This window comes from Saccopteryx leptura, chromosome 5 (genome assembly GCF_036850995.1).
Source record: "Saccopteryx leptura isolate mSacLep1 chromosome 5, mSacLep1_pri_phased_curated, whole genome shotgun sequence".
Lineage (NCBI taxonomy): Eukaryota > Metazoa > Chordata > Mammalia > Chiroptera > Emballonuridae > Saccopteryx > Saccopteryx leptura.
In genome coordinates, this window is record NC_089507.1 from 193,364,407 (window position 1) to 193,392,080 (window position 27,674).

The 27,674-nt window shown below is 47.8% G+C and overlaps 1 protein-coding gene and 1 pseudogene across 2 annotated transcripts in view; one reads left to right on the top strand and one right to left on the bottom strand.

Moving 5' to 3' along the window:
* SLC23A2 (solute carrier family 23 member 2) overlaps positions 1-27,674 on the top strand; it is a 120,469-nt gene that overhangs the window by 87,312 nt on the left and 5,483 nt on the right. For both annotated transcript variants that reach the window (XM_066387269.1, XM_066387270.1), the window contains 8 exons: positions 746-927; positions 12,691-12,811; positions 13,317-13,473; positions 15,894-16,041; positions 17,148-17,253; positions 23,962-24,091; positions 24,815-24,952; positions 25,881-25,976. In XM_066387269.1, the coding sequence (XP_066243366.1) occupies positions 746-927; positions 12,691-12,811; positions 13,317-13,473; positions 15,894-16,041; positions 17,148-17,253; positions 23,962-24,091; positions 24,815-24,952; positions 25,881-25,976 (1,078 nt within the window). The remainder of the gene's footprint in view (positions 1-745; positions 928-12,690; positions 12,812-13,316; positions 13,474-15,893; positions 16,042-17,147; positions 17,254-23,961; positions 24,092-24,814; positions 24,953-25,880; positions 25,977-27,674) is intronic.
* Positions 8,510-9,347, bottom strand: LOC136406119 (alpha/beta hydrolase domain-containing protein 17C-like; annotated as a pseudogene).

Consider the following 27,674-nt stretch of genomic DNA (forward strand, 5'->3'; position numbering starts at 1 on the left):
GCCAGACAATATTGCTTCTCATCTTTTGTGTCCCTCCTCCTCTCCTGTGGTGAACCCGCAGCCCTGCCCACTTGTACCCCCCCAGGGTAAGCAAGGGGGGGGGCGTGGCTCCCGCAGAAGGAGCCACAGAGGCTTGTCAACAGGCAGCAGAACTATTCATCCCAGGCTCAGTGTTTGCTTCTGTTTGTGGAAGGAATTAAAGATAATTGTCTGTACAGTGCACTTGAACAGAACGGGTCGTGGGAATCCTTAGACATGAGGAATGGCTGACAGTTCATCAGATCCCTGAAAACCTACGTGATCATTCAGCATTAGCTTAGAATCAGCCCAGCCATTCTGTGCAAGGGAAACATGTCTTTAGCATTTTTGTCAATACCGCTGTCTTTTAATTGATCTGCAGGGGCTCACTTTTAAAGTCAAGAAACTTAATGTTGCAGTGTTCCTTTTCAGCTGGGTTTTGAATGCCGCACGTCTTAAATAAGAATTAGAAACTACTTCTGTCTCATTTATCAGCGGAAAAGGCAGGCTGGCTTTGCGTCAGCTGCCCATTTCTATATTCCTCCATTAGTCTGGTCCTACTTAGGTTTGCTAGGCCCCTGCCACACCCAGGAATTTTCCAGCCGTGTTATGCTTGTTATGTTATAACCTGGTGCCTTGCAGAATTATCGGTTGCAGTTGTAGGTTACATTGGAGTATGAGATGTATAAGCAGCTTACTGTCGTGTGTGTACCCTCTCTTATTCCAGATCCAAGGGGCCATCATCATGTCCTCACTGATAGAAGTGGTCATTGGCTTCCTAGGCCTGCCCGGCGCTCTGCTGAAATACATTGGGCCCCTGACCATCACGCCCACGGTGGCCCTCATTGGCCTTTCCGGTTTCCAAGCAGCAGGAGAGAGAGCAGGGAAGCACTGGGGCATCGCCATGCTGTAAGTGTTCTGTGACTGCTCGGTCTTGGACTGTCAAATCTCCCTTCTTCTAACCACCAAGGGACAGCCTCTTGGAACATCCTGACTTGATAAGATAGGCTGTTTGTTTGTTTTACGTCAGAATAGTCTCACAGTGTATTCACCTCATGCCAGGAAATTATTGACGGGTTTTTCAGAGCCGGAGGTTGGGAAGTGACTTGCAGACGGGATATGCCAAAGGCAGATTTGGCAGCGATGCCCAGAGGAAGGGTTATAAGGTTTCAGACCTTGGGGGGGGGGTAGGATGGTGGTGCCACTAGCTCTGGACTTCGGAGATCATACCAAGTCTCCTGTGCATGAATTGAAGTACCTAGAAACTGAGTCCTTTACACGAGACACAAAAATGCATTCAGACTGGCAGGGGACAGCTGCTGCAGGAGTCTATTGGCATTGAAGGCGATGTGGCTCCCCAGGCCACGCAGAGCTCGGCGCACCTGTGGGGAGGCCAGAATCTTGCTAGTCATTGCCAGTCCTCTGGCACAGAACTTCAAGCCCATTGAAGGTGTCACGTACCCCTTTAATGTCAGTAAAGACCTCTAAGACTCTGATTATGGCGTAAGAGTGATTATTAATTAAAACCACTGAATTCTGTATAGCACAAATAGCACCCACTTTCTCTTGTGGGTCTAGAGAGCATATGTATTGTGAGGGCTTCACAGCTTTAGCAATGGTGATCTCAGGCCTCTGGGCACCTTTCCCCAGGTCTCAACAGACCAGGGAACTAGACACAGAACACCTCTGCTCTTCACGGGAAAGACTGGGCTGTAGAACCAGCTGTGGGGTATGTCTCTGCCATTCTCCATGCGAGGGAGGAAGGAGGGATCTGGGAGGCTTGGGGGCTGCACTTTGTTTTTCTCTGACTCTGTGCCAAGTGTGGGCTGCCAGCTGACCGCAGGACCCCTGGCCCTGACCCCTCTTTCTGCCATTACTTTGTTTAGTATCTTTCTGGCTGCCTCTCAACCTTTCCGCTTCTCCCGGCAGAAGAAGACCCAGACAGTCTGGGTTTCTCTCCTCTCTGGAGCTAACCGCAGTGTGTCTTATCTTCCGCCCCCTTTCTCAGCCCTCCCCACCTTTAGCTGATTCCATGCATGGATCTTTCAGGCGTGCCTGCCAGCCCAGCTGGAGTTCTTCTGCTGCATTATTGCTTTCCAGTTTGTTGAAATTGCAAGGGGAGGGACCAAGAGTCTCTCTCGCGTCGCCATTACTCTGACGTCATCCCTCCATAGAGCATTTGTAACGGTTGATCATATAATAGGAAAATGGGCCTGACCAGGCGGTGGCACAGTGGATACATCATCAGACTGGGATGCAGTAGACCCAGTTCGAAACCCCGAGGTCGCCAGCTTGAGCGCAGCTTGTCCGGCTTGAGTGCAGCTTGCCAGCTTGAGTGCTGGGTTGCTGACTTGAGCATGGGATCGTAGACATGACCTGTGGTCGCTGGCTTGAGCCCAAAGATCGCTGGCTTGAGCAATGGGTCACTCATTCTGCTGTAGCTCCACCCTAGTCAAGGCACATATGATAAAGCAATCAATGAACAACTAAGGTGTTGCAACGAAGAATTGATGCTTCTCATCTTTCTCCCTTCTTGTATGTCTGTCCCTGTCTGTCCCTCTCTCTGACTCACTATCTCTGTCAAAACAAATAATAATAATAAAAAGAAAAATGGCTCCAAGACTGGAATAAGGTATGTGAAAATATCCAGGATTGTTCTTAATTTTCTCATTTCATTGAAGGCTGGTCAGTACATTTCACACCAGGTTTTGTGTGGAGAAGGCATATGAGAATGTTCATTCAGTGAGATGCCGTGAGTTCCATGAAAGGAGAAATTGTGTTTCCCATCATACAGTTAATTTAGGAATCAAAAACAAAAGGGCAAAGAAAACCCCCAAATGGCTTAGAAGCTCAAAAAAAAAGCAGTTACGCCTGACCAGGCGGTGGTGCAGTGAATAGAGCATCGGACTGGGACACCGAGGACCCAGGTTCAAGACACCGAGGTCACCAGCTTGAGCGCGGGCTCATCTGGTTTGAGCAAGGCTCGTCAGCTTGAGCCAAGGTCACTGGCTTGAGCAAGGGATCACTCAGTCTGCTGTAACCCCCCAGTCAAGGCACATATGAGAAAGCAATCAATGAACAACTAAGGAGCCGCAACGAAGCTTTGATATTTCTCATCTCTCTCCCTTCCTGTCTGTCTGTCCCTCTCTCTGACTCTCTCTGCCTCTGTCATCACACACACACAAAAAGGCAGTTATAAGTAATTTGTAGTCAGAGTTATATATAAAGTATTTAGTGAAACTTCAGAATTGCAATAATTTAAAAAATGATGATGGTAACTGCACTGATCACACTTCACAGAATAGTCAAGAGTTGTTTTAGAGAAAACTCATAACCTTAGAGGCAATTAAAGGACATGAGGAGCTACTTCCAGAAACTAGAAAAACAGGATAAAAAAGGAGCCCTGTGAAGGCAGGGGAAAAGAATGAGTAAGCATACAAACAATATGAAACAGATAGAAGTGATAAATCTGAAGGTGCTCTTTTGGAGACTGCACGGAGACAGACTCCTGGCAGGCTAAGCAGGTGAGAAGGGCACACACACAAATAAAGGGGTAGGACCGCCAGGCCAGAGAGGATGAGTTCAATCTTCGCTCCCTGCCCCCAAATTAAAAAAAAAATAATAAAATGGGTGGTTTTCCAGAAAAGCATAAATAAGCAAAATTGAGTCCTTCGCACTGTAATGTTTGACTGTTGGGGTACCTCAGAACTTGGTCCTGGACTTCCTTCTTCCATGTGCTTGCCCCCTAGATCATCGAGGCCCTGGCATCAGCAAACATCTGTAATGCTGGTGACTTCCACACCAACCTGTAGCCCAGACGTCTGAACCCCAGACTTACAACCTAACCCCTGACTTGCCTTCTCCATTTGCTGTTGCACAAGACATCTCAAACTTTACAGGAAGAAAGCTCCAAACTTTTGATTCCCCGTTTGCCCCCTAAACCAGCTCCACCCCCTTGCCCGCCTCCTTTCTGCCACTGGCGCAGCTGTGTACCTGATTGCTTAAGCTGGGAACTCGGCAGCTGTCCCTGATTCTTTCCTTCCCCTTGTTCCCCGTGGACGGCCCGGCTTTTGGTCCCTCCTTCAGAGCAGATCCTGGGTCTGTCCTCTGGGTAGTTAGAACCACCCTCAGCCATTGCTTCTGACTGGTCTCCAGTTTCTGTTCTGCTCCTTCTTTATCTGTTCTCAGTCCTGTAAAATGTTTGGCCACTGTCTCTTCAAAGCTTCCTCTACTGCCACCTCCTTTTAAAATTTCAGTAAGACACATGCTAGAGTTCTGGAAGCCGTTAGGTCTTGTCCTGTTGTCTGAAACCTCACCCCGTGCCTTGGTGGTTTGTTTCATACCTCAGACTGGGCATTCGAAGCTTTTTAGCATTGGATTCTTGGGTGTCCAGAGGTGGGAAGTGATCCTGAGTTATTTCACAGGTGCCTTCCTCCCTCCATTCCTGTTCGTCTATTTCTGGTACTTCTAGAATGTTGACTTTCCCAAACTCTTCTTCAGCTTCCCTCTCCTGCTTTCCATCTCTTCATCTTTTTTTCTGTATTCATAGGAATTTTTCTCAACTTTATCCTGAATCCTTCTGTTGACCCTTTTCTTTCTGCTGTTGTTTTTTCTCATTGCCAATGCTCAGCAACAGAGCTCATCTTAGCACCTGAGGTAGAGGCCATGGAACCATCCTTAATGCCCAGGGCCAACTCACTCCAATTGAGCCATGGCTGCAGGAGAGGAAGAAAGAGAGGGGAGAGGGGAGAAGCAGATAGACAATTCTCCTGTGTGCCCTGACTAGGAATCGAACATGGGACATCCATACACCTGGCCAACGTTCTACCACTGAGCCAAACGGCCAGGGCCAAGAGCTCATCTTTTTACTTGGGGTGTCCGATCTGTGAGGGCAGGGCCTCAGCTCCCTGCTGATCACCACGGCAACGCCAAGCACCTGGCTCACCATCTGTCCCAGAGCAGGCAGGAAGTGAGGGGAAGACTGGAGTTAGGGGGTCAGGGTGAGTATACCTGTGACCTGGGAAAAGCCAGGAGTATCGTCTAAGGATTTTTATCCCGAAAAGAAGCTCTAGATTCCAGTGGTTAGACAGTGAACATAGAACATCTTCAAAGAAGAGAATTCCTGCACTGATTAAACTGTGCTGGAGCTTAAGAAGGGAAATGCCTCAGTCAGTTTTGTCTTAATGTCGAATACTGACAGAGCTAATGCGCTAGGGAGAGTCTGACCAACTTTTTCCTTCCCGAGGTGTGGAAAACTCAGAGCCGGGTTCAGGTACAGTCGCGTAGTAGCATGCAAAGCTCAGCATCTTTCTCTACTGTAAGGCTTCTTGAAATCTCTTAAAACCCAAGTGTGCAGAATACTCTTCCGAAAAGGGCTTTCATGTCCAGCTCTGCGCACACCTGATTTATTTTCTTAAGTGTCACATCTGCAAACATCTGGGAAGAATGCCCCTTGGAACGTATAAAAGAATGAATTTTATGTTATGTCAGGAACACAAGGATGATTAAATATTAGAAAATTTATTAATAAAATCCATTATTGGTCCATGTGAATTTTATTAACAAAAACTGTGGTTACAAAAAAATTCATATTCAACTATATATTATCCTTGCTGCAAACTGTTAGACTAATCTTTCACAGATAAGATTTTAATTAAAATGCCCCATTCTTTAATGGTGAAAGACTTAAACCAGGCCTGCCTATTGTAATCAGAAACCAAGATAAGCATGCTTATTACTACTGGTATCATTTAGAGTTGTCCTGAATGGACTAAGCAAAGCAGAAGACAAGAAAATAAAGTAACAGGGATCAATGCCAGAAAGGTCAGGAGAAAATTACAATACATCCCAGAGCTTAATAACATGGTCCTGGGACAGGATTGACTTCGGTAGAGCAGAACAGGAGGGCCAGAAACAGAACCAAGAAAATAATTCATATTTAGTATATGATGCCATCATATTTGAAATCACTGGGAAATGAAAGAGTTGTGGAAGAAAAATTAGATAATTATTTGGGAAAAAATTATATTCCTAGTTTGTATCAAATTATATTTTAGTTGAATTAGACTTAAATGTAGAAAATAAAACTATAAAAGTACTAGGTGAAAACCTGCACATTTAATCATAAGACAAGGAAGATCCTAAAGCAGATATTAAAAAAGAGAAAAGATCGATAGATTTTACTTCGTACGCATTTAAAACTCGTATCAAACAACCACTGACACTGAATTATAAATGAATCTTGGAAGGATTTACAACAGGCCCTGGCCAGTTGGCTCAGTGGTAGAGCGTCGGCCTGGTGTGCAGGGGTCCCAGGTTCGATTCCCGGCCAGGGCACACAGGGGAAGCGCCCATCTGCTTCTCCACCCCTCCCCCCCCTCCTTCCTTTCTGTCTCTCTCTTCCCCTCCCGCAGCCGAGGCTCCATTGGAGCAAAGATGACCTGGGCGCGCTGGGGATGGCTCCTTGGCCTCTGCCCCAGGCGACAGAGCGACGCCCCAGAGGGGCAGAACATCGCCCCCTGGTGGGCATGCCAGGTGGATCCCGGTCGGGCGCATGCGGGAGTCTGTCTGACTGTCTCTCCCCGTTTCTAGCTTCAGAAAAATACAAAAAAAAAAAAAAAGAAAAGAAAAGAAAAAGGATTTACAACAAATTCTATAAAAATGGCTAATGTCTCCAATTCATAGTATTTCATTAATTAGAGAGAGTCCCAGTGGAGTAATGAAGGCTATATATATGAACAGCCATTTAACAGTAAAATAAATAGTGAGTGATTTTTTGTTTTTTGTTTCTCAAAGTTAGAAGTGGGGAGGCAGTCAGACTCCCACATGTGCCTGACCAGGATCCACCTGGCATGCCCACCAGGGGGTGATGCTCTATTGCGGCCGGAGCCATTCTAGCGCCTGAGGCACCAGAGGCCATGGAGCCATCCTCAGGACTCGGCCAACTTTGCTCCAATGGAGCCTTGGCTGCGGGAGGGGAAGAGAGAGATAGAGAGAAAGGGGAAGGGGAAGAGTGGAGAAGCAGATGAGCACTTCTCCTGTGTGCCCTGGCCGGGAATCGAACCCGGACTTCCACACGCTGAGCTGACGCTCAACTGACTAGCCAATCGGCCAGGGCCAATAGTGTTTAAAAGGATTGCCCTCCCTCCTGTTGTCAGAGTGCATATTCACAGGGATGCCGTTAGCGAGGGCAGTGGTAGTGGATCTCAAGTCACTCCAGTAGAAGTGGCATTTAGAGACACAATCTTAGGGGAGGTTATATGTGGTGACATTTCTAACAGCATGCATGGGAACTGTGTTTTTCTTGAGAAAAGTTTTTGTTTACTTTTCCCCCCCTGATCCATGTGTCCTTTATTCTGTGACCCACCAATGAGCCGTGGCCAAGCAGCAGTACACAGACTGGCAGTTGACAGAAATCCCTTTGTATGATGATCTGAGGCTGACAGAATCTTTAAGGCTTTTAGATTAAAAAAAATAAAATTAAATTAACCCCCCCAAAAACGCCTTCCAAGCCCAAACCCGTAGCCAATATGAGCAGTGAGCAGTTTTAAGCATATTACATTTCTGATGCTTATAAGATGCAACTCCAGTGTCAAAACCCAAATACCTCCTAAATTAAAAAGATTGGTCTAGTGAAATTTTGACTGTATAAATTCTTTAAAGCATAAATTTGTAAATTTCTTTTGTCTTGAAAATGGGATAAATTTTTTAAATAGTAAAACATAGAATAAAAACATGCTAACAAAATGCATCCAACCATTTGTATTACAAACGAGGAATTTGCAGGTCATTGCTGCATCCTGACGAAGGATACAGCAGGGATCTCTGCAGTGTGATTGCAGGTACGTACAGGACTTCCTAAACAGCCTCAAAGGAGGAGGTGCCAGGACGGAAGTCCGAGGCTTTTATTTGACAATCAGAATAGGAAAACTGTTGACTAGTAATCAATTTACACTTTAAAAAAAAAACCAGTTTATTTTTAAGAACATTCCAGTTATATTTCTGTGGTTCCAGTTGGTGAAGCTGTTCAGGATAGTTCAGTAAATTATCCTTCAAACGACCTGTTTGGGGGACAGGTTGGCATGTTAACGAAAGTTAAAGGAATTTTTGTCACCAGGTTTCCAGTTACTCTAGCACAGCTTCACCAATAGAGTGACCTCCGGAATGCAGGGGACATGGGGGAAGGAGGGGGAGTCCTGCATGAGTGAGTCCTCAGTGACGGGGGAGGGAGAGACACAGCTGGGAACATCCTTTGTACAGCATGAGAACTGGTCCCCACCTTCAGCTCTAGTTCCTAATCCCTGCAAGGTCACAAGCTGGAAACCACAGCAGTTCAGTGTAAAAGATTGTATGAATTAGTAGAAATCCTCTGGCTACAAGGCTGTTTCCCCAGCTCTTTGATGACGGCACCCTACAGGCCTAGACTTCCTTGTGAGCATAGTAAAACAGAAGACCCTTGTGTTCACAGTCAATGAGATAAAATCAAGTGTCTTCAGGAATTAGGAAGTTCATGAGACAGGAACTGTTTTAGTCTTTCTAGGTATTTTGCCTAAAGCTCTGTCATTATACCCAATTCCTTCAACCCAGGGGGGCTGCAAGTCTCAGGAACAGTGCTCATACATGGCCTGGCCTGGGAGAAATCGGTGGTCTCATCCTCTGTCCCTTGAATGACCAACGCAGCAGAGGTGACTTTAGAAGTCTTGTCAATGCTGGAAAACTTATCTAAGTAGTACCTTTTTCTGATACCGGGAAAATCAACATGCGAGCCAGCCATCAGAGCCAAGTAGAGGGTTACAGCTGCAGACTCGTACCTCGAGGCCAGATCTCCCATGAAGGTTCTAGTGCTCTACCCCTTATAGGATAATGTTCTCAGGACTCACGCAGTACAGGGTACAGAGCCACCTGCCAGGTGGGCGCTGGATGTCGGGTAGAGGTACTCGGAGAACCTGTGGACCTGACATCGTAGCCCGAGTAGCCATAGGAGAAGATGTTTCAGGGAACCCAGATGATGTGCGAGCCCAGGCCAATGTACAAGCTGCACATCTGGCCCAGGTCCACTGTGTTACCTTGCAAGAATAGAGCAAACGTGCAGCCCAGCTGGTTGACATGGGTCGTGTGCAAAGACGACCTCAAGGGCATCCAGCTTGCTGTATCGGCGTGCTTGCTCAGGGGCAGGCTGACACACCTGAGGCCGGGCCGTGCTGCTTGGGCAACAGCACCAGAGAGGTGGGCTCAGGAGGCAGGAAGGCCAGCTTGGCTGGGAGCTGCTTGGGCAGGGCCGGCAGCAGAAGAGCCAGCTCAGCTCACCCAGAGGGAGGGAAGCCGTTCATGCTGGGGCTGGCCTTGGGCCTTGGAGCTGCCTGGGTTTGCCACCAGGCAGGCCTTTGTTTATTTTCCTTAGGGATAATTTCAAACTTATTCAGGAATGGGGAGTAGTGAAAGAAGCGCTCCCCTACCAGCACCAAACACTCAACAGGAGTCTTGTTTTATCTGTTACCCCCAAGGCATTTCAGTTCTAGCCATTTGAAGTTTAACAGTAATTAAATAGGGAAATCTAAGGTAAAGTAATGCCCATTCTCAAAAGAAATCTGCTCATGATTAACTAGTAAATATTTATTATTTATCCTATTATGTTTTTGTTTATGCATAAAATACACATATACAGCTTTACCATTATAGTATTTTATAATATGATTTTCATCCCAACATTTTTTCTTGGACTCACCTTTCCAAGACAGTGTGTTTAGATCTATTTCATTTGTAAAACTGCACAATGTTACATAGTATTAAATAGTCTTATGATTTATTAAACCATTCCCCAGTTAATACTCATGAATGTTGTTTACAGTATTTGCTGTTGCAAACTATGCTGAACTAAGTAATTCATAGGTGAAGAATGAATGATAGAATAAATGCTGATAGGGTTTTTTAAATTGATGAAATTGGGAGAGATATAAAAGTATGAGAAGATCCTGTGTTAGATAGATAGTATAGCAATGCCACGTTCTCAGTCCCGGGGTGGTTCTTTAAATTACCCCAGCCTGTACGTGTATTTGGCAGTTTGTATCAAAAGCTTTTAAATACATTATTGACTGTTCGAAGATCCATTCTAGCCCTAGGAACTTGTCATCTGCAGATACTCAAGCGACTGCCAGGGACAGGTGATCGTCCCAGTTTCCGTTGCTCCCAGTGCCGCACCATATGGGAATTGTTAGACAATATGTGGTTCGTCTAACGGGTCCCCAAACTTTTTATACAGGAGGCCAGTTCACTGTCCCTCAGACCGTTGGAGGGCCGCCACATACGGTGCTCCTCTCACTGACACCAATGAAAGTGGTGCCCCTTCCGGAAGTGCAGGGTGGTGGGCGGATAAATGGCCTCAGGGCCGGAGTTTGGGGACTCAGGGAGATGAAATGCTGAGCAGCCACTGAGGTGCTGGTGCAGATCTCCCTCTGTCCAGGGCAGGTACTCTGGGTCAGGTGATGACCCGTTTGTGCTCGGAGGGCAAGGACAACAGGCAGCACTGTCTCCCTCTTAAACCCCAGGATGACCCGTAAATAACGCAAGAATGGAAACCGTTAGGAATTAATAGGCCAGAATGCTACATGGTTGTCACCATGGGAAGATAAGTGATCTTAAGGATTTTGTCTTTTCTTTTTGCTTCTCTGCTTGTTATAATTTTTCTCCGTGGCAGTGTGCATTTCTTGAATAATATCTGTAAGGTAAAAGAAAGGTCACCAGGCAAGCAGTATGTAATAAACGTGAGGTAGCAAGAGCTAGCTGTGGTGAACAGAACCTGGCCTGAGTGGCAGGGCTCAGATCCCGGTCCCTTCTCTGCTCAGCTAAGGTGTGTGACAGGGGCACCCCCCCACCCCCTGCCTCCACGGAGGGCCGGCCTGCCCACCCGCCCCCTGGGTGTATTCGGGGGTGAACGTGGATGAGAAGCAGGCAGATTTCAGAACGGAAGGAAAGCGGAACGCTCGCCTGCCCAGTCCACTCACTTCATTTGCGCTGCCGGGGTGGGGGCCTGAGATCAGGTGTCCTTCCCTGAGTCCTGTTTGTGTCCCTCCTCTTCTTTTAAAGGTGTTTTGAAAAGTGAACTCCACGGGGCAGGTGTAATTGTCGGGTGGGGAGTAACCTGATACAGAGGTAACAATGAGAGCAGACTCGGGGCGGTTTGGGTCTGAGTGTTCACTTTGAAATAAATCAGTAGTAGTATTTAAAACATGAGTTTCATGTTGGTCTCTGTTTAAAATAAACCTGTTTTAGTTAGTATCTCTCATTGCTGTACCCTTTTATTTTATTTTTTTGTGGTGGTTGTTAAATTTCACCACCCCAGGGAAATTGGAATAACTGGGACACTATGCATGTTTTCAGCCTTGAGCTGGTCCTGGCCTGGAGACTGTGGTGGGGCAGAGACCCCATTCCCAGGCCACGGAGCATCCGAGTGGGCGGGGAGACAGCAGAGCGGCACAGGCCTGGGCTCCAGCCTGCAGCTGCACTTCATTAGGTATGCTGATGGGCTGTCAGTGGAGCCGATAATTCCATCTCAGCGATTGCAGCTGTGTTCGGGAACAAAAAGCTTAGCTTTGACAGAGACCCTGCTATTCTGCCAACTCTACCTGGGGTTGTAAGTGAAAGAGGGAATCCCGACAGATGATGAAGCACGTCATCACGCGCCTTTATTGTTTCAGTGCCGGAAGCCATCCCTCGCCTGCCACACTCCGGGCACTGCACTGATGAGGATGGGTCAGGTCCTGCTGCAGGGAAGCCACCTGGCATCACTGCCTCCTATAGCCCTTAGCGTAGCTGGGTCAGGAGTGTGGGGTTCAGGGTAAAGAGACTTCTGAGCCGGCCCAGGCGTCCTAGCCATTATGACCTGTGTTGTAAAGTCGTTCGAAGTCCAGGTTGTAGAGCTAGACTCCTGGGCCACCCACCTTGCAAACTCTAGCTACATGATCTCGGACTAACAGCCTTGTCTTTCTGAAGTGGGTGATCATAGAAGCCGCTGCAGAAGGCTGAGCTGATGGGTGGCCGGACCTTCACTTAATGTCTGACACACACAGACCTCTCAGGGGATGCTGCTGGGTAGCTCTCGTAAATATTGAAGTGTTCTGCGCTTTAAAAGTAATTTATGCTCTTTATAAGTAAATCAGAAAATACAGAAAAGTGGGGGAAAAGTTGCATATTTTATTGCCACCTGAAGCCTATTCCTGTGAGTCTTTATGGTCCATCTTCACTGTTTGCGTGTGTGTGTGTGTGTGTGTGTGTGTGTGTGCGTGTGTGTGCATGCTTGTGCATAGTTGCTTAGTCTTTAGTGAATTTCTAGGTGTGATTGCCCTTTGCTCTGTGTGGTATCTGTCAGCCTGTCTTTCCCTCCCATCAGCGTGTGCATTCTTTGGGTTTTCTTATTCAATTAAAGGGAAATTTAGCCAAAGCATTTACATGGTAGCTTTGATTTCTACATCAAAAAAATGGCTAAGAAAAAAAATTCTAATGTCTTTTCAAAAATGGCATTTACAAAAGCTGTGGTTTCCCAAATAATAGTTGAGAACTCTTCTCATTTTAGAGAAAGGAGTTGACCATGCACGATCCCTTTGCCACTGAAACTTTGAAGTAATATTCTGAAACACAGGCAGCTGTTACACTAGTTTGTTTTCTTTCTCTCCTCAGGACAATCTTCCTAGTATTACTGTTTTCTCAATATGCCAGAAATGTTAAATTTCCTCTCCCAATTTACAAATCCAAGAAAGGATGGACTGCATACAAGTTACAGCTTTTCAAAATGTTCCCTGTAAGTAGTTAACACTTTTTTTTCTCTTGATAATATTGCCCTTGGTTCATTATGTAAAATGTTTATGTGAAAGGAAGGTTTTAATCAGGTTTAGCTGGGGGGTGGGGACCACGTCTGTGTGGTGACGTTGGGGTACTAATGACCACCCAAATCGTCGTGGACTTCCAGCGTTACAGCGGTAGAAGCTTCTGACTCTGAGACCCTGACCCTGTTCCTGGGCCTGAGGGAGATCTGACGCTAAGCTGCCTCTGCAGGCACATTGTCCCTTACCCTTATGTTACGAGCCAGACTTAGGGTTCAAGTACCTTTCCCAGCATGCAACAGCTCTCTCTAAATGTGATTCCATTCAAGAAATAGGCTTCCAGCAGCTCTGTTACGGGTGTTTTGGGGTGAAGGTACCGACTGTGATGGGTGCCGGGGTGTGATACTCAGCAGTGGGAAGGCTTGTGTTTGGCCAGCAGCCACCACCTGTGTGGCCTGACAGCCTTTTCTCTGACCTCGTCAGATCATCCTGGCCATCCTCGTGTCCTGGCTGCTCTGCTTCATCTTCACAGTGACGGACGTCTTCCCTCCCGACAGCACCAAGTATGGCTTTTACGCACGGACGGACGCCCGGCAGGGTGTGCTTCTGGTAGCCCCGTGGTTTAAGGTCCCGTACCCATGTAAGTATACTGATGGCCAGAGGGGGTCGGGGGCTCACGAGGGCAGCTGAGAGGAGCTGGAAGTTGGCACAAGGCTCTGCAGCAAGAAAAGCCTTTGTCCCCGAAGGTCTGGGACATTCTGGTCATTAGAGGATTTGACCCCAAAAGAAGGGAGGCCCTGTCCCTGGAGGGCCATAATGAACACACAGAGACTGACCAGCTCCCTCCTCAGAGTAATTAGTTGGTTCTTTGGGTTCCACTAGGGTGAAATCCTGGACAGGAGGTCTCTTGCCAGGTTTGAGGTGTAATCTGAGATAAAATGAGGTTAGAGTCAACTGTGGAGGCAGGCAGGAAGGAGGCCTGGGAGGGCAGCTGGGAGGAGGCCCACACGGCACACGGGGTGGCCCTGCCCCTGCAGGTGGCCCCCCGAGATGAGCACCGATAGGAAAAGCTACCCCAGAAGGATGCAGTCTTAAGGACTCTGATGATTCGGCTTAATTTGGAGATCGGTTTTCAAATATGTCTCTGCCTTTGTGTTCTCTGTCTTTAGCATACTAAGAATTTCTTGGATTGGTTGTTAAAATACAGATTTGGGGCCCAAAATGTCTACAGTGCTAATGTTGGGAAACCTGGCTGTGAGTTAACATAAGTTAAAGGTTCTAGTTCAGCAGAGAGAGGAAGTGACAGTAAGTGCAGATGGCAGGAAGTCAGCAGGGTCTCAAACATGTGCATAGTCTGAAGGAAAAGGGGTCCAAAAGTTAGGGCATTACAAATTTAAAATGTTGAAGTAGATGGAGTAAAGATTTTATACATCAAAATTAAGGACGTCAGGCGCAAGGCAGAAAATACTAGAAAATAATAAGAGTAAAGAGACTAAGGAAGTAAAAGGCAATTTCTGAAAAAGAGTAAATGGCAAAATAAAATAAGAATCCCACTCCTAAAATAGGACACTAGAATGAAACCACAAAATGACATCAGCAACAAGTAACCATAGAAAAGATTATTAGAAAATTTAGAAGGTTGCTTGATAAATCCTCTGCATGAGAAAAATCTGTTCCAAATTCTCGGCGATGAGATGTTGACCAAGCCCGCTGCTGGTGGACATAGAGCATGCTGAGCTGTTGCCCATGGACATGCATCTTGGCCCTCTGACCTTGGGCCTCTACGCCCTCTGTCTGCTCCCACTGGGTAAAGTAGTCCCAGGGGTGGAGCAGTCCTGCCCTCACACACACTCCAGGCATAGTCTGCACATCTTACTTTTCTTTTTCTTGCCAAACCCGAGGTTGCTCCCGGTTACCTGGGAGGCAGAGGTCAAGCGCCTCTAGGTGCTGTGTGGAGCCCTCCCTAGACCTACCTGCCCCATGTCAGATGCACCCATTCCTGCACACCTGGTTCTGCTCACTTGCTGATGCTCAAGCCGCTGCCTACCCAGAATGCATTCTCCACTCCTGCCGCTCTCCAGACCCTCCCTGGACGGGGACTCTCCTCTTCCTGATTTCCTGACTTGCACTCGTTGGGACCCAGTATGGGTTGCCTTCATTTGATGTCTAACTGTTCACTGTGCCTGGATCGCTCAGTGTCTGTTCCCTGAGCTGCCTCGCTGGCCCTGCGCAGGAGCCTGTTACATCCGCTCATCTGTTCTTTCCCGCTGTGCTTTTCTCTGGGACTGGTATCACTAACGGTTCAAGGGAAGAAGGTCTGGGTACTGTATCAAAGAAGTCTATTCATTCCTACAGTGGAAGTTCCTTGTGCTATTTTTATTAAATGAGATCTACGGATTCGAAAGTCCGAAAGAGGTTTTTTTCTTTACATCTAATGCAGAAATAACTCAATCTAGGTATTCAAAATGAAGCTACCCAAGGACTTCTCTTTGCTTTCTTAAAGGAAACTATTTAATTTTCCATGACATGATAGACTAAATAAATAATATAAAAATGCTGATATAACTGTAGAGAATGGTTATCTATACCTTGCGCCATGCTTTACTGTTGAGATTAAACTTAGCTGGTCACTTTTCACTGCTTTTTCATTTGATGCCAATTCCTCCCCCCCCCCCCCCCCAGCAAGGGCACCACTAGTTTTTAACAGACTTTGCACAGCAGGGTTAAAAAAATTGTCCTACAAATTTCTATTTCAACACAGCAGGCTATTTAAATTGTATTTAAGACCTGTGGCTTTGAAGCCTCTTTCTGCCAAACAGTTTATTTTAAATAAGGGTGGAGAGCAGACCAGTCCTGGCTATGGCCATCTTCATCTGACTCAGGAACTATTCCCAGACACCCAGCCATTGGTAATGTAAGTGTTAAAATAAAAGTTTCCGTGAGCTTCAAAATCTGAGGGGACCTTGTCGAGTCCTCGGGAATTCTGAATGACTCAGTGTCTGATAACGTGAGCCTGCCCCTCTAGAAAGTGAGGAGTTCACATTTGTCTTCCTCCCGTAGTTCAGTGGGGACTGCCCACCATCTCTGCCGCTGGTGTCATTGGCATGCTCAGCGCTGTTGTCGCCAGTATTATCGAGTCTATCGGGGACTACTACGCCTGCGCAAGGCTGTCCTGTGCCCCACCGCCTCCCATCCATGCAATAAACAGGTACGTTCCCGAGGAAACAAGTTTCTCCTTGGGCCCAGCACCTCATTCCTTTACTGTTTGGCTTGGATAATCTTGGAGAAGAAACTAAGAATTTCAGCATGGAGGCAGACAAGCATCAGGGCTCTGTCTGTCTTTGGACAAGTCGTTTTCCTCATTTGTAACACTGACTGGAATTCTCACCCTTTCTTCCTCACGGTAACAATCACCTAAGACTTGCTCTCTGAGGCCTCGCCAGACCTGAAACTCACCAGAACACATCGCAGACACTGATGTTGTTCTTTGCTTGGTTTGGGGGTCATGGATGTATTTCCCCTTTATTCTTGTTTCCCCACCTGTCCCAGGGTGTAGATGCTGTGTCGTCTAGTCACAATTAGAGTTTACACAGATAGAGTAGAAATAAATGAAGTCTGCAGAATCTGGCGGGTTGTGAACTGTGGGGTGTAGGTTCTCAGCACACCTGGTCTTTAGGTTCTGGATACCAGGAGTGATTTGGACCCTGTGGAGGCTGCAGAGAAGATAAAACTGCCCGAGTCACCCCCCCACACACACCCCTTTACACCCAGCCACTGCCCCTCTGAAAGGGATCACATGCGAAGAGAGCCAGTGGGCTGGTGTCTTGGCGTTTCTTGCATTGGTGCTGTTAGGGCTTACAGTCCTGGTTTTATGTCTTTCTCCAGCTGAGCTATTACACATGATTAAATGACTTGGTATGTTGATTCTTTTAAGAAGTGTCAGTGTTTACAGAATTACAAAGCATGTCCTCCCTGATGAAACCAGATATGAATAGCAAAGGGATCAAATCAATGGACAGCTCGTGTTGGTCTTAGATCCCAACCAGTGGCTCTGTTTTCTTGCTAAAACCCTTTCATTTGGAGTACAGTTCAAACACCTGTGTCTAATGTATGGTTCACAGAGGTGCTTCTCAAAGTTGAGTGAGCGTGGAGGTCTGGGGCGGGGCCGGAGACGCTGCCTCGCTGACCCCTCCCGGGGCACAGAGGCTGCAGCTCCGTGGGCCAGGCCTTGGGGTCACAGCCATGGAGGGCGTATGTCCGAGTGTTCCCCCATTGAATGAATGTTTCTTTTTGCCCCATCCCTTTACATTTTAGGGGGATTTTCGTGGAGGGTCTCTCCTGTGTTCTCGATGGCATATTTGGTACTGGCAATGGCTCTACTTCATCCAGTCCCAACATTGGAGTTTTGGGAATTACTAAGGTACAAACATTTTTCTAATTAAATGGTTGGGCCGCTAAGTGTTGGTCCATTTTATTGGCTGGTCTGACCACCTGAGTTGCACAGGGAAGGCCTCCCATTCTGGGGTCATCGTCTCCCCCCCCCATCTCCTTTTTTGTTGGTGGTGGGTTTTTGGAATGCTGGTGTAGGTCTCTCCTCGCCAGGCTGGCCTGCGTAGGCAGGTACTCAGGTGCTATCACTCCTTCATGCCTTCTATACAGTTTTTGTTAAGCACCGACCCTGTGCCAGCCTGTTTCAGGAACTTGGGGTACATCAGTGAATAAAAGAGGAAAGTATCCCCATCGTCGTAGAGTTTACGTTCTGGCAGAGAAAACAGATGATTAGCTATAAGCGTACTCGGTATGACAGAGACGGGGCGGGGTGGGGGATGCGGGGTGGGGGATGGCGTGAGGGTGAGGGTGAGGGTGAGTGTTCCGTGGTGGTGGGACTAAGCCTCACTGAGAAGATGGCCTGGAGCCAAGGCCTGAAGGAGGCGAGGGCGGGAGGGAGCTGTGCGGACACCTGCGGAGTGGGCACTTGGGCAGGGGGACAGCCAGTGCAAACCCTGTCGGGGCAGCGGGCCAGCATGTGGGTCAGCAGGGAGGCCAGTGGGGGGCTGGCGCAGCTGAGAGCAGATGAAGTCTTCTAGGTAACAGGCCCTGTAGGCTGCCAGCGACCCAGTGGCAGGGAATGGCCCGGGAAGAGACTATTTGAGCTGTCTTTTTTTTTTTTTTTTTAAAGGCCACTTTGGCTCCTCTAAAGAGAATAGACCATGGCAGGTGGGGCAGGAGGTGGAAGCGGGAGACCAGTTAGGAGTAGTTCTAGATGAGAGATGATACCGCTCATTACAGAAAAGAGTTGATCTTCCAGTAAAGAATTAAGATGGTTTTCAAATCATAACAGCAGAACCCTTCTCTTGTAGATGACATTGGTTATGGAGGGAGTAATTTAGACAAGCCATTCGAGTCCCTCAGGTTGAACAGGGCCAACATCTGGAGTCCTATCCACTTGTCTCTTCTCCCTACCCAACTACAGACACAGACGAGACCCTGGGCTTGCCCTACCCCACAGACGATCTTCTGTAAGAAGCCAACTGCTCCTGGGCCTTTCAGATGTTACTAGCAAATAAACTTTATATTGTAATTGTCTAGGGCAGTGATTTCCGACCTTTTCCATTTTATGAACCACTTAAACCAGGGGTCAGGAACCTATGGCTCACGAGCCAGATGTGACTCTTTTGATGGCTGCATCTGGCTCACAGACAAATCTTTAATAGAAATAATAATAACATTAAAATTTAAAACACTCTCATGTATTACAATCCATTCATTTCATACCGCTCATGTTCATGGTTGCGGGCGGCTGGAGCCAATCACAGCTGTCCTCTGAGACAACACCAAATTTTTATTGGATAATGCTTAACGTACACAGGTCGTTGTATGGCTCTCACAGAATTACATTTTAAAATATGTGGCGTTCATGGTTCTCTCAGCCAAAAAGGTTCCCGACCCCTGACTTAAACTAATTATTAAAATTCTGCGACACACCCAAGAATATCTTTTTTGCCGATCTGACAAAATATATAGGTATAATTTTGATTCATTCATACTGGACAGCTATCGTTGTGTTGGCTGTTGTCATTTTTTTATTTGACAATCTAAGGGAAAAGAGGACAGTTCCCCTGGCTAAATAGGTATTGCTTGTTTTAGTATATATATTTTTAATTTGTTATTGATTTCTGAGAGAGAGAGGGAGGGGGGAAGGGGAGAGGGAGTCAGAGAGAAACAGCAATTTGTTGTTTTACTTAGTTCCATTTAGTTATGTTCTCATTGATTGCTTCTCCTACATGCCCTGACTAGGGATAGAACCCTTGACCTCTGGTGCACCAAGTCAATGCTTTATCCACTTTGCCACCTGGCCAGGGCCAGGTATTGCATGTTTTAAAAATCCTTACAGCGTACCACTGTGCCTCTTGCAACACACCGGTTGAAAATTAGTGCTCTAGGGCCAAAGTGTGCTGTTTGCCAGGGTTTGAGCAATGCAGCTCAGCCCCTGGCCATTGTACGGAGAGACTGTCAGAACTGGTTCACCACTCTGGACAGCCTGCGTGGGTCACAGGTTTCCCTTGACTCCCTCTCTGTGTCCTGAGATCTTAGGGGTAAAGCTTACCCAAAGAGCCTTCTGGAACTGTTTTACCTCTGTGAAATTAGAAATCCTCCCCCAGTTCTCTGTGAGATTCTATAGCCAGATAAAAAGAAACCAGATACTAACTTTAGTTAATCTTGACTGGAAATCCAGGTGAGAGGGAGCAGGGCATGTGCAGTGCGTGCCTAACACGGTCATTGGTTTTACTTCAAGTTGGCAGGGCCATCACAGAGCTCAGCCTCAGGTGTGCAGCTGGCTCCACCTGCTGCCTGTTGCTCCCGGCGCAGGGTGTGTGAGGGCTGCCTGACAGGCACCCCCTCCAGCACCAGCCTGGTCCTGTTGCTGCCCGTGGTGAGAACTGGATACTTCCCACACATAGTGTTCCCCATGGACGCAGAATGGGACAGAAGCCACGCGCTCTTTAGCCAGTGTGCTGCGTGAATCTATAGAACTGTAACTGATATGAAATGACATCAACATAAAATAGTGTGGATGGAGGGGCTATTAGGGGAAGACAGTTTCATAAGCCAGCTAGCTCCCTTTCTGCACCCCTTTGAAACGTACCAGGGGCAGGGGCAGGGGCACGGTAGGAGTAAGAGGTGCTGCTCACTGAGGTTCCCTTCCAAAGCGGGAGTGAGCTGGTCTGGGGAGTAATTCTCTTCATTACAGTTTGAATGGTGCCAGCTTATTCTGAAAGGCAACCTGCCAGCTCTTTTCAATGAGTTAAATTGAGTTGCCTTTGAATCGCTTTAGATCAAGGTTCCCAGGCAAAGGCTGCATTCATTCAAGGGCAGCAGCAGCCCTGGAATCAGTTTTCATTGCCTTGTGTAGATGGTGTAATCCAGCCATCGATACAGCTGCCTGGGGTGGTGAAGTCCAATAGCCACGTGTGGCTATTTAGGGTTAAATTAGTTAAAATGAAAAATTCAGTTCCTCGGTCACATTTCAGGGGCTCAGTGGTCACTTGTGGCTAATGGCTGCCATAGGACAGAGCTGATGCAGGACATTTCTGTCAGTGTAGAAAGTTCTATTTAATGGCTCTGATCTGGGCATTGTATCAGAATTCTAGGGCATATAGAAAGAGGGTGATTCATGGCTCTTCCAAAGAGTCTGCCTCCATTTCCTGGCAACTCTAATATTTGCTATTCTTTATCCAACTGTGACATTCCGTGTCCACGGAAATTCTAACCTGCTTGATCAGGAGTTGAGGCTGCTTACCCCGTTGTGTTCTGACGTTCGGAGGGGTCAGATTGCATGTGCAGGACTCCTCTGCTGAGTGTGTGCCAGTGTCTGTCCCCCAGAAAGGGGGTGATGGGGGGGTGCTGCTTTGGATTCCAGCCCCAGCTCCGTCACTTTCTCCCAATGTGACATCATCTCTCTGAGCCTCCATGCCCTTGTCAACAGGATGGCATGCGAGGCATTGGCATTGATAACTTGACTTGAAACACTTAGCCGAGTCCAGCACATGGTAGGTACCCCATAAGCTGTAGATACTGTCTTCATATGGTATTGTCAAATGAACTCAAAAAGAGTCCGGAGTCTTTGGGTCTCAGAGTTTACAAATTAGGGACACAGCTAAGGAAAAACCCAGAAGCGTTCTGAAGAAGAAAGGGTAATCTTAGAGTTCTTACAGTAAAAACATCCATTCTTAAGAATTATCTGTCCTGCATTCTTAGCCCTAGGATTGGTCTAGGATGGTTATCAGCTGTCAGGAGGTCAGAAAGATGCCAGGAGATGTGGTCACACCCGATGGTCAGGATAATGGAGGTCGTAGGTCTGGATACATGAGTCCTTCCGGGGTAATCAGAGGGTTATCTCGAGGTCTGGTGTATATCCAGGCGTTGATGCAGGACCGGAAAGTTTAGAAAGTATAAAGAATAGAATCGTTTCCTCATACCTCACCCAACTTGAGTTTAGTGATTTAGCAGCTCGACTGGAGTGATAGTGTTTTTCTTTATTTCGACACCTGTGTAGTGACTTATTTCTTCATTCTGTTCCTCACTATTTAGCTCTGTTCATTTCTGGCAACAGAGTCAACACCATGTCCCCGGCTGTAGTACCTCTTCAGTGTCCAGAGGAAGGTCTTATCTCCTTTGCCGCATTCCACACTTTTGAAAGCCTTTGGAAAGTCAGAAATGATGGCCCTGGAGACAGAGCCGAGGTGCAGGGAGGAGGGCGGGAGGAGGCGGGCAGCGGAAGGGAGCCGTGAAGGCTCCGTGTCAGCGCCGGCAGGCAGGGGTTTTAGCGCTGTGTTTACAACATAAGTATGTAATAGGCTCTCAGTTAATGTTTGTTGAACACAAGAATGGCAGCATTGCCACTTGTTTTTTGTTTGTTTTTGACAGTAGCTAAGGCAGATCAGCCTTCCATGCATGGTTTTCATATAGGATTTATGGTTTCAGGCGTCCCTGGGGCCAGCCTGGCCCTCCCTCTACACACCTCACAGGGCTGGCTGACCCCGTTGGGAGGCCAGGTGGTTCCCTCTGCCCAGATGATCTCCCTCCAGTGAACTTACAGACTCACCAGGGACCCCTGTCCCAACTCTTCAGTTTTTCTTCCCACTGGGCTCCCACACAGAGTAACAATCCGGACAGTACAAGAGTTTCATCGTAAGCTTGTGACTTATTCGTCTTTGTATTTGCCCCTCACCCCCAGACTAACAAGTGCTAGTCACAAAGTAGGTCCTTAAAAAAGGTTTGCTAAACAATGAGCCTCGTATGAATGAAAGGCTGCCTTATCCTGTCATCCAGCCAAGCACAGGTCATTTCCACTGGATCCACCAGTCGCCTGACCTTGCTTTGGTTTTCCTGGTGCCCTGTGGGAGGAGCCGCAGAAGGAATGAGGGGAGCCTGGGCTCGGGTCTCAGCAGGGACCGATCCTGGCTGGATAGCAGTCTGCACAGTGAGGTTTGACTCTGCTTCTTTATCAGCTGACCCTTCGGTCTCTAGAGAAGCTGTTGGACATTCTAGAATGGCACCGTGCAGCAGAACGTTGTGTGGTGGTGGCTGTGTTCGTCCCTTGTGCAGTCCCTGTGGGCCACCGGCCACAGGTGCCTGCGGAGCACTTGAAATCTGATAAGCGCCACTGAGGGGACTGGGTCTTAAATTTCATTTCACTTTAATTAACTTGAGTGGAAGTAGCCATCTTCTCCTCACTGTAGATTATACTTAAAGCCCTGTGGACACTCCCTCAGACATTCTGGAACCTTTTTTATGTCTCAGGGTGTTTTCCTGGGAGAGGCAGCACAGAATAAGAGCCAGAATATGGGACCTTGGACCCACTGCCAGCTCCACCTCCCACGACCTGGGTGCAGTGGGCTAGATGGAAACTTCTGGAAGGCAGAGATCAGGTTTAACAGATAACGATGAGACTATGTTTGAAATGATGATAAGCGATGCTGCAGAAGCCCAGAGTGAGGTGGGGGAGGGGAGGACCACTCCTTGGAATCAAGGAAGGCTTTGCAGGGAGGTTGTGTTTGAATGGTGTTTTGTGGGGTGTGTCTGGAAGCCAGCTGGAAGGGGGGTGTAGCGAAGGTGTTCCGGACAGCTGGGCCTGGGCCTGCCTGGCACACAAGGGGCGGGCAGGCTCGGCTGCATTGGGAGGACAGTGTGTTTTATCTCATGAGCACTGGAGGACCTGTGCAGGGCACTGACCTCCCAGATCAGTGGGTTAGAAAAGTCCCTTTACCACAGGACAGACAGGCAGATGAAAGGCCAGAGGCAGCAGGCTCAGGTGACAGGCTATCAAATAGCCTGATGCTTGCCAGGTCCTGTCCAAACTATTTTACACCTTGTCTCATGTAATCCTAGCGAATCCACAGGTTTAGTGGTATGAAGAAGAGGCTCCTGCCACCCAGAGAGGTTAAGTATGTAGCCTGCCGGGCCACATGGATAGAGGCGGTGTGGGGGTGCCAGCCAGACAGTGGGGCTCGCGAGTTCTGCACTGTGTCCTGTAGGCTGTGCCGTCTCACACGGGAAAGACACCATGAGGAGAGGAGGTTCCAGAAACATTGGGGGGTTTTGTCTGACTCACATTCCAGGGAGGAATGTGCTCCCTGGGAGGTGGAAGTGCTCTGGGGCGGGTTAACTTGGTGAGTGAAGGGTGATGCCAGGGACCCAGAAGAGAAGCAGAGGCATAAGGTAGCTTTTGCATTTTGCTTTTGAGACCTGAAGGTGAAGGTCATCCCAGCCAGTGACTGTGGGCATGAGAAACCCAGGACCCGCGTGCAGGAGCAGGTCCACGCTGAGGTGGCAGCACCCACGGCTCAGAGAAGCAGAGGCCAAGGCGTGCCCCCCTCCCCATCGTCAAGGGGGGAGGAGAAGGGGAACCGAGAGGGATGAGGAGAGGTGGGGGAAATCATTTTACTCTGGGTGCTGTACAGTAATTGTGCATTGAGATCATTATGAAATAAGATTGGTCCTGTTTAACTAAAAAATTTTTAAGTAATCTAGATTTTGAGTGAGGGTTTTGTCCCATTTGCCCCAACGGGCCCGGGGAAGTCATGTTGACCCGAACACCCATCTCTGCCTCTGGCGTGTCCCGCAGGTGGGCAGTCGCCGGGTGATCCAGTATGGGGCTGCCCTCATGCTGGCCTTGGGCATGATCGGGAAGTTCAGCGCCCTCTTCGCCTCCCTCCCGGACCCCGTGCTCGGAGCCCTCTTCTGCACTCTCTTTGGTAAAGCCCCCTTTTCTTCCTGGCGGGTTCCCCTCTCAGGCTCCTTTCCTGTCTTCTCATTGGCTAAAATTTCATAGGGATTAGGGGTTTTTATGGGTTTTTTTTTTTTTTTGCACAGTCCCTTCAGTAAGACTGGAGATAACAAATTTCTATTTTAAAATACAAAAGGATGGACCTTCAAAACGTAAAAACCTACCTCACTTTCTGAGTTGAATTTATGCTGAAGGTACAACCAAAGGTATACTATTTGGTCTAGGCAAAATAAGATGAAATGTGATCTCTTTAGCTGATACTTAATTGGTGATTTAACTCCACCTGTCTTACCCTCTGCATGGGCTGTGTATACAATAGGCCATTTTTACAGTGGAACATTGTGTGGTCTCTGTGCCATTTAGTTGTGATCAGGGACCAGATATTTGAGTGGGTTTCCCAATTTAATAGAAATGTTGGCATGGAGGTTTCAAGGGGAAACCACTGTCCTTAGTTTTCTGCTTGGTCCAGAGATGCTTATGGCCCTGAACAAGCCCAGCAGCCCGGGTGGTCACGTTCTGAAGCTCCGCACCCCTGATCTCTGTCCGTCATTGCCTGGGCTCTGGACGGACCTGTGTGTGATGGGGCAGAGAAAGGACATTGGAGGGAGTCAGCTGTGCATCATCTGTCACCCCCGCCATGTGCTCCTCCCCGTGAGCTGCTGCAACTCACTGTCTGATGTTTTCTCTCCAGGAATGATCACAGCCGTTGGACTCTCGAACCTGCAGTTCATCGATTTAAATTCTTCCCGAAACCTCTTTGTGCTTGGGTTTTCCATCTTCTTTGGACTCGTCCTTCCAAGTTACCTCAGACAGAACCCTCTTGTCACAGGTAGGGGAAATGGGCCGTGGGTCTCGGGGAGCTGGAACCAGAGCCACCAGTTTAGAGAGGGCTCTGGCACGGCAGGAATTGTCTTGGTGAATGTTCGTCTGTGTGTTTCATTGGAGTTTCACTTTGCTGCAGTTTTTCTGGAAGCCCTTTGCACTTCCCATATGAGCTGGCGTGTGCATGTTAAGGTGCAGATTGTTGTTGGGTGATGCAGATTTTTTTTACTGCCCCGTGCGTGTCCATGAAGGACTGTGAAAGCACCATGAGTATTCTTGTTGGGTTTACAAATCTATTCTAGTGGGCAGGCAGTTTCACAGATACAGAATTTGCCAATAATGAGGATTGACTGTACTGGTGGGAGTAATCGTTTTCAGTTCTTTTGGGTGTACACCTAGGAGTAGAATTGTTGGTTCAAAGGCTTCACATAGCCTTTGAACCTCCAACAGCAAGAAGATTCCTGCTGCTTTTAACATTTTACATTTCACATTCATGTGAGCATGTTTATAAATCCAGTTGTTCCTAATTAAAAGCTAAACACAAAATAGTAACTCAGGATGCTGAAAACCTCTGATTGCAAACACCAGAATTATTTTTGTCATCTTATTGTCACTTGGTAATTTTTCAGCCTTACACAGCCATTTTTAGATATATATATATCTAAAACAATATATCTGCAAACAATATGAAGCCCCTCAAGGGCTTCATCTTTCGTTATAGGGTGACTGCACTCTATTAGAGTCACCATATGCCCTTTGACTATTGGATGAAGGTATGCACAGTAGTTTAAGTCGTTACTACACGTGTGCAGCAGGAATGGACCCTTTCATGCACTGCACTGACTGACGGTTAGAGCCCACCCTGGGGCTCCTTTCCAAGGCAAGGGCAGGCCTGTCCTGGCCGGCAGTGACCTGTCGCTATGTTCTGTTTCTAGGGATAACGGGAATTGATCAAGTGTTGAACGTTCTTCTCACAACCGCTATGTTTGTAGGAGGCTGTGTGGCTTTTATTTTGGATAACACCATCCCAGGTATGTGGTACACATGAAGCGTGTTTATTCTGTGGATTACTTTTCTGCCAAATAAATACAGGAAGCAGGACAGGTGAGTCAGTTCAAAGCCATCACTGGTGAAAACTATGTTTTCTAGAGTAAAGATGAGATTTCCAGCTTTCTTTTATGAATCAGGTTTTTCCTAATAAACTTACTGGGTCATTTTCCTCTTGCTGAGTTAGTTTTCAGAGAGTGTGGATACATTCCTCACCTGTGGGGAAGAGGCAGTGGGGTGCTGTGGGCACATTCCAGCCGGCCTGTCCTCCCGGCACGGCTGTGCGAGCAACCTGCAGTCTGGTTTCAGTGACTTGCCCACACCCCTCAGAGCCAGCTGGTAACAGCCTCTGGCACTTGTCCTCCTTGCAGAGCTCACCCTTTAAGTGAGTTCTTGCTAAGGCAGGAGCCAGCCGCCTACGCCCCGATGCCACTGAGTACAGTGGGCACAGGCTGTTGCCAGGATCAGAGAGTGACCGAGGTAGGGAGGCAGCACTTCTCCAACACCCGTAACCCTTGTTTCTCAGCTGGGTGATGCCAAGTGTTGGGTAATGGACTAGGAGGTGATGTGGGTTTTGCCTGGTGGCCTTCCCAGCTTCCTGCAGGAGGCTGCTCTGTACCGCTGTAAAATGCCACAGACACTCCAGTAGGTTCAGCTGCCAGCAGAGAAGGGCTATGCTTAGTCTCTTTTTTTAAGCAAGGCAGTGGAGGAGGGGGGCGGGGGGGGACAGACAGGAAGAGAGAGATGATAAGCACTGACTCTTTGTTATGGTGCTTTAGTTATTTATTGATTGCTTCTCATACATGCCTTGACTGGGGGGTTCCAGCCAAGCCAGTGACCTCTAGACTCAAGCCAGCGACCATGGGGTCATGTCTCTGATTCCACGCTCAAGCCGACGACCCCGTGCTTGAGCTGGTGAGCCCACGCTCAAACAGCAATCTCTGGGTTTTGAACCTGGGTCCTTAGTGTCCCAAGTTGACATTCTATTCATTGTGCCTCTGCCTGGTCAGGCAGGTGGTGCTTATTCTTGAGCTTGAAGGTTTTATTGAGATTTTCTTCCCAAATAGTCTCAGTCAAGAGGTTGCTGGGGAGACGGGATGAGCACACCTGGCAGAAGGAATCACACACACAAATAGGTCGAAGGTGTTAGATTTATGGGGGTCGATGACTAACACCCTCTTTCTCTCCTAAGTCAGCACTAATTGAAGGAGAGGCATAGGAGTCAGAGATGGAAGTTGAGGTCAGCTTTGTTACTGAAACACCAATGGGGCGGAGGTGCATAGCTTAGATGTGAGGAAATACTGAGGATCCTAAATATGGCACCATAGTCGCGAGCTCATCACCCAGCTCGGGCACGGCAGTGCCGTGTTCGGTGTCCTGTTGTAGCTCAGGGCAGGTGCTGGTGCTCCTCTCGCACCACGAAGGCTTGTGAAGAAAGTACAGGCGTTGTTGCAATGAGAGGCTTCTCCCTGACTCATCTGTCAGGGAACAGAGTTGTTCCTGAGGGTTACACCAGTGGACATTCATCCTCACAGACACACAAGTGGGGACTGCGTGATGAGGGCAACACAGTCACATATACGCACACAACACGCACTGGAATAGAGGAAAGCAGTATGAAACTTGATGTGTCTGGATTGGGAGGTTGCCACAAACAATTGATGAAGGCATTAGATATGGCA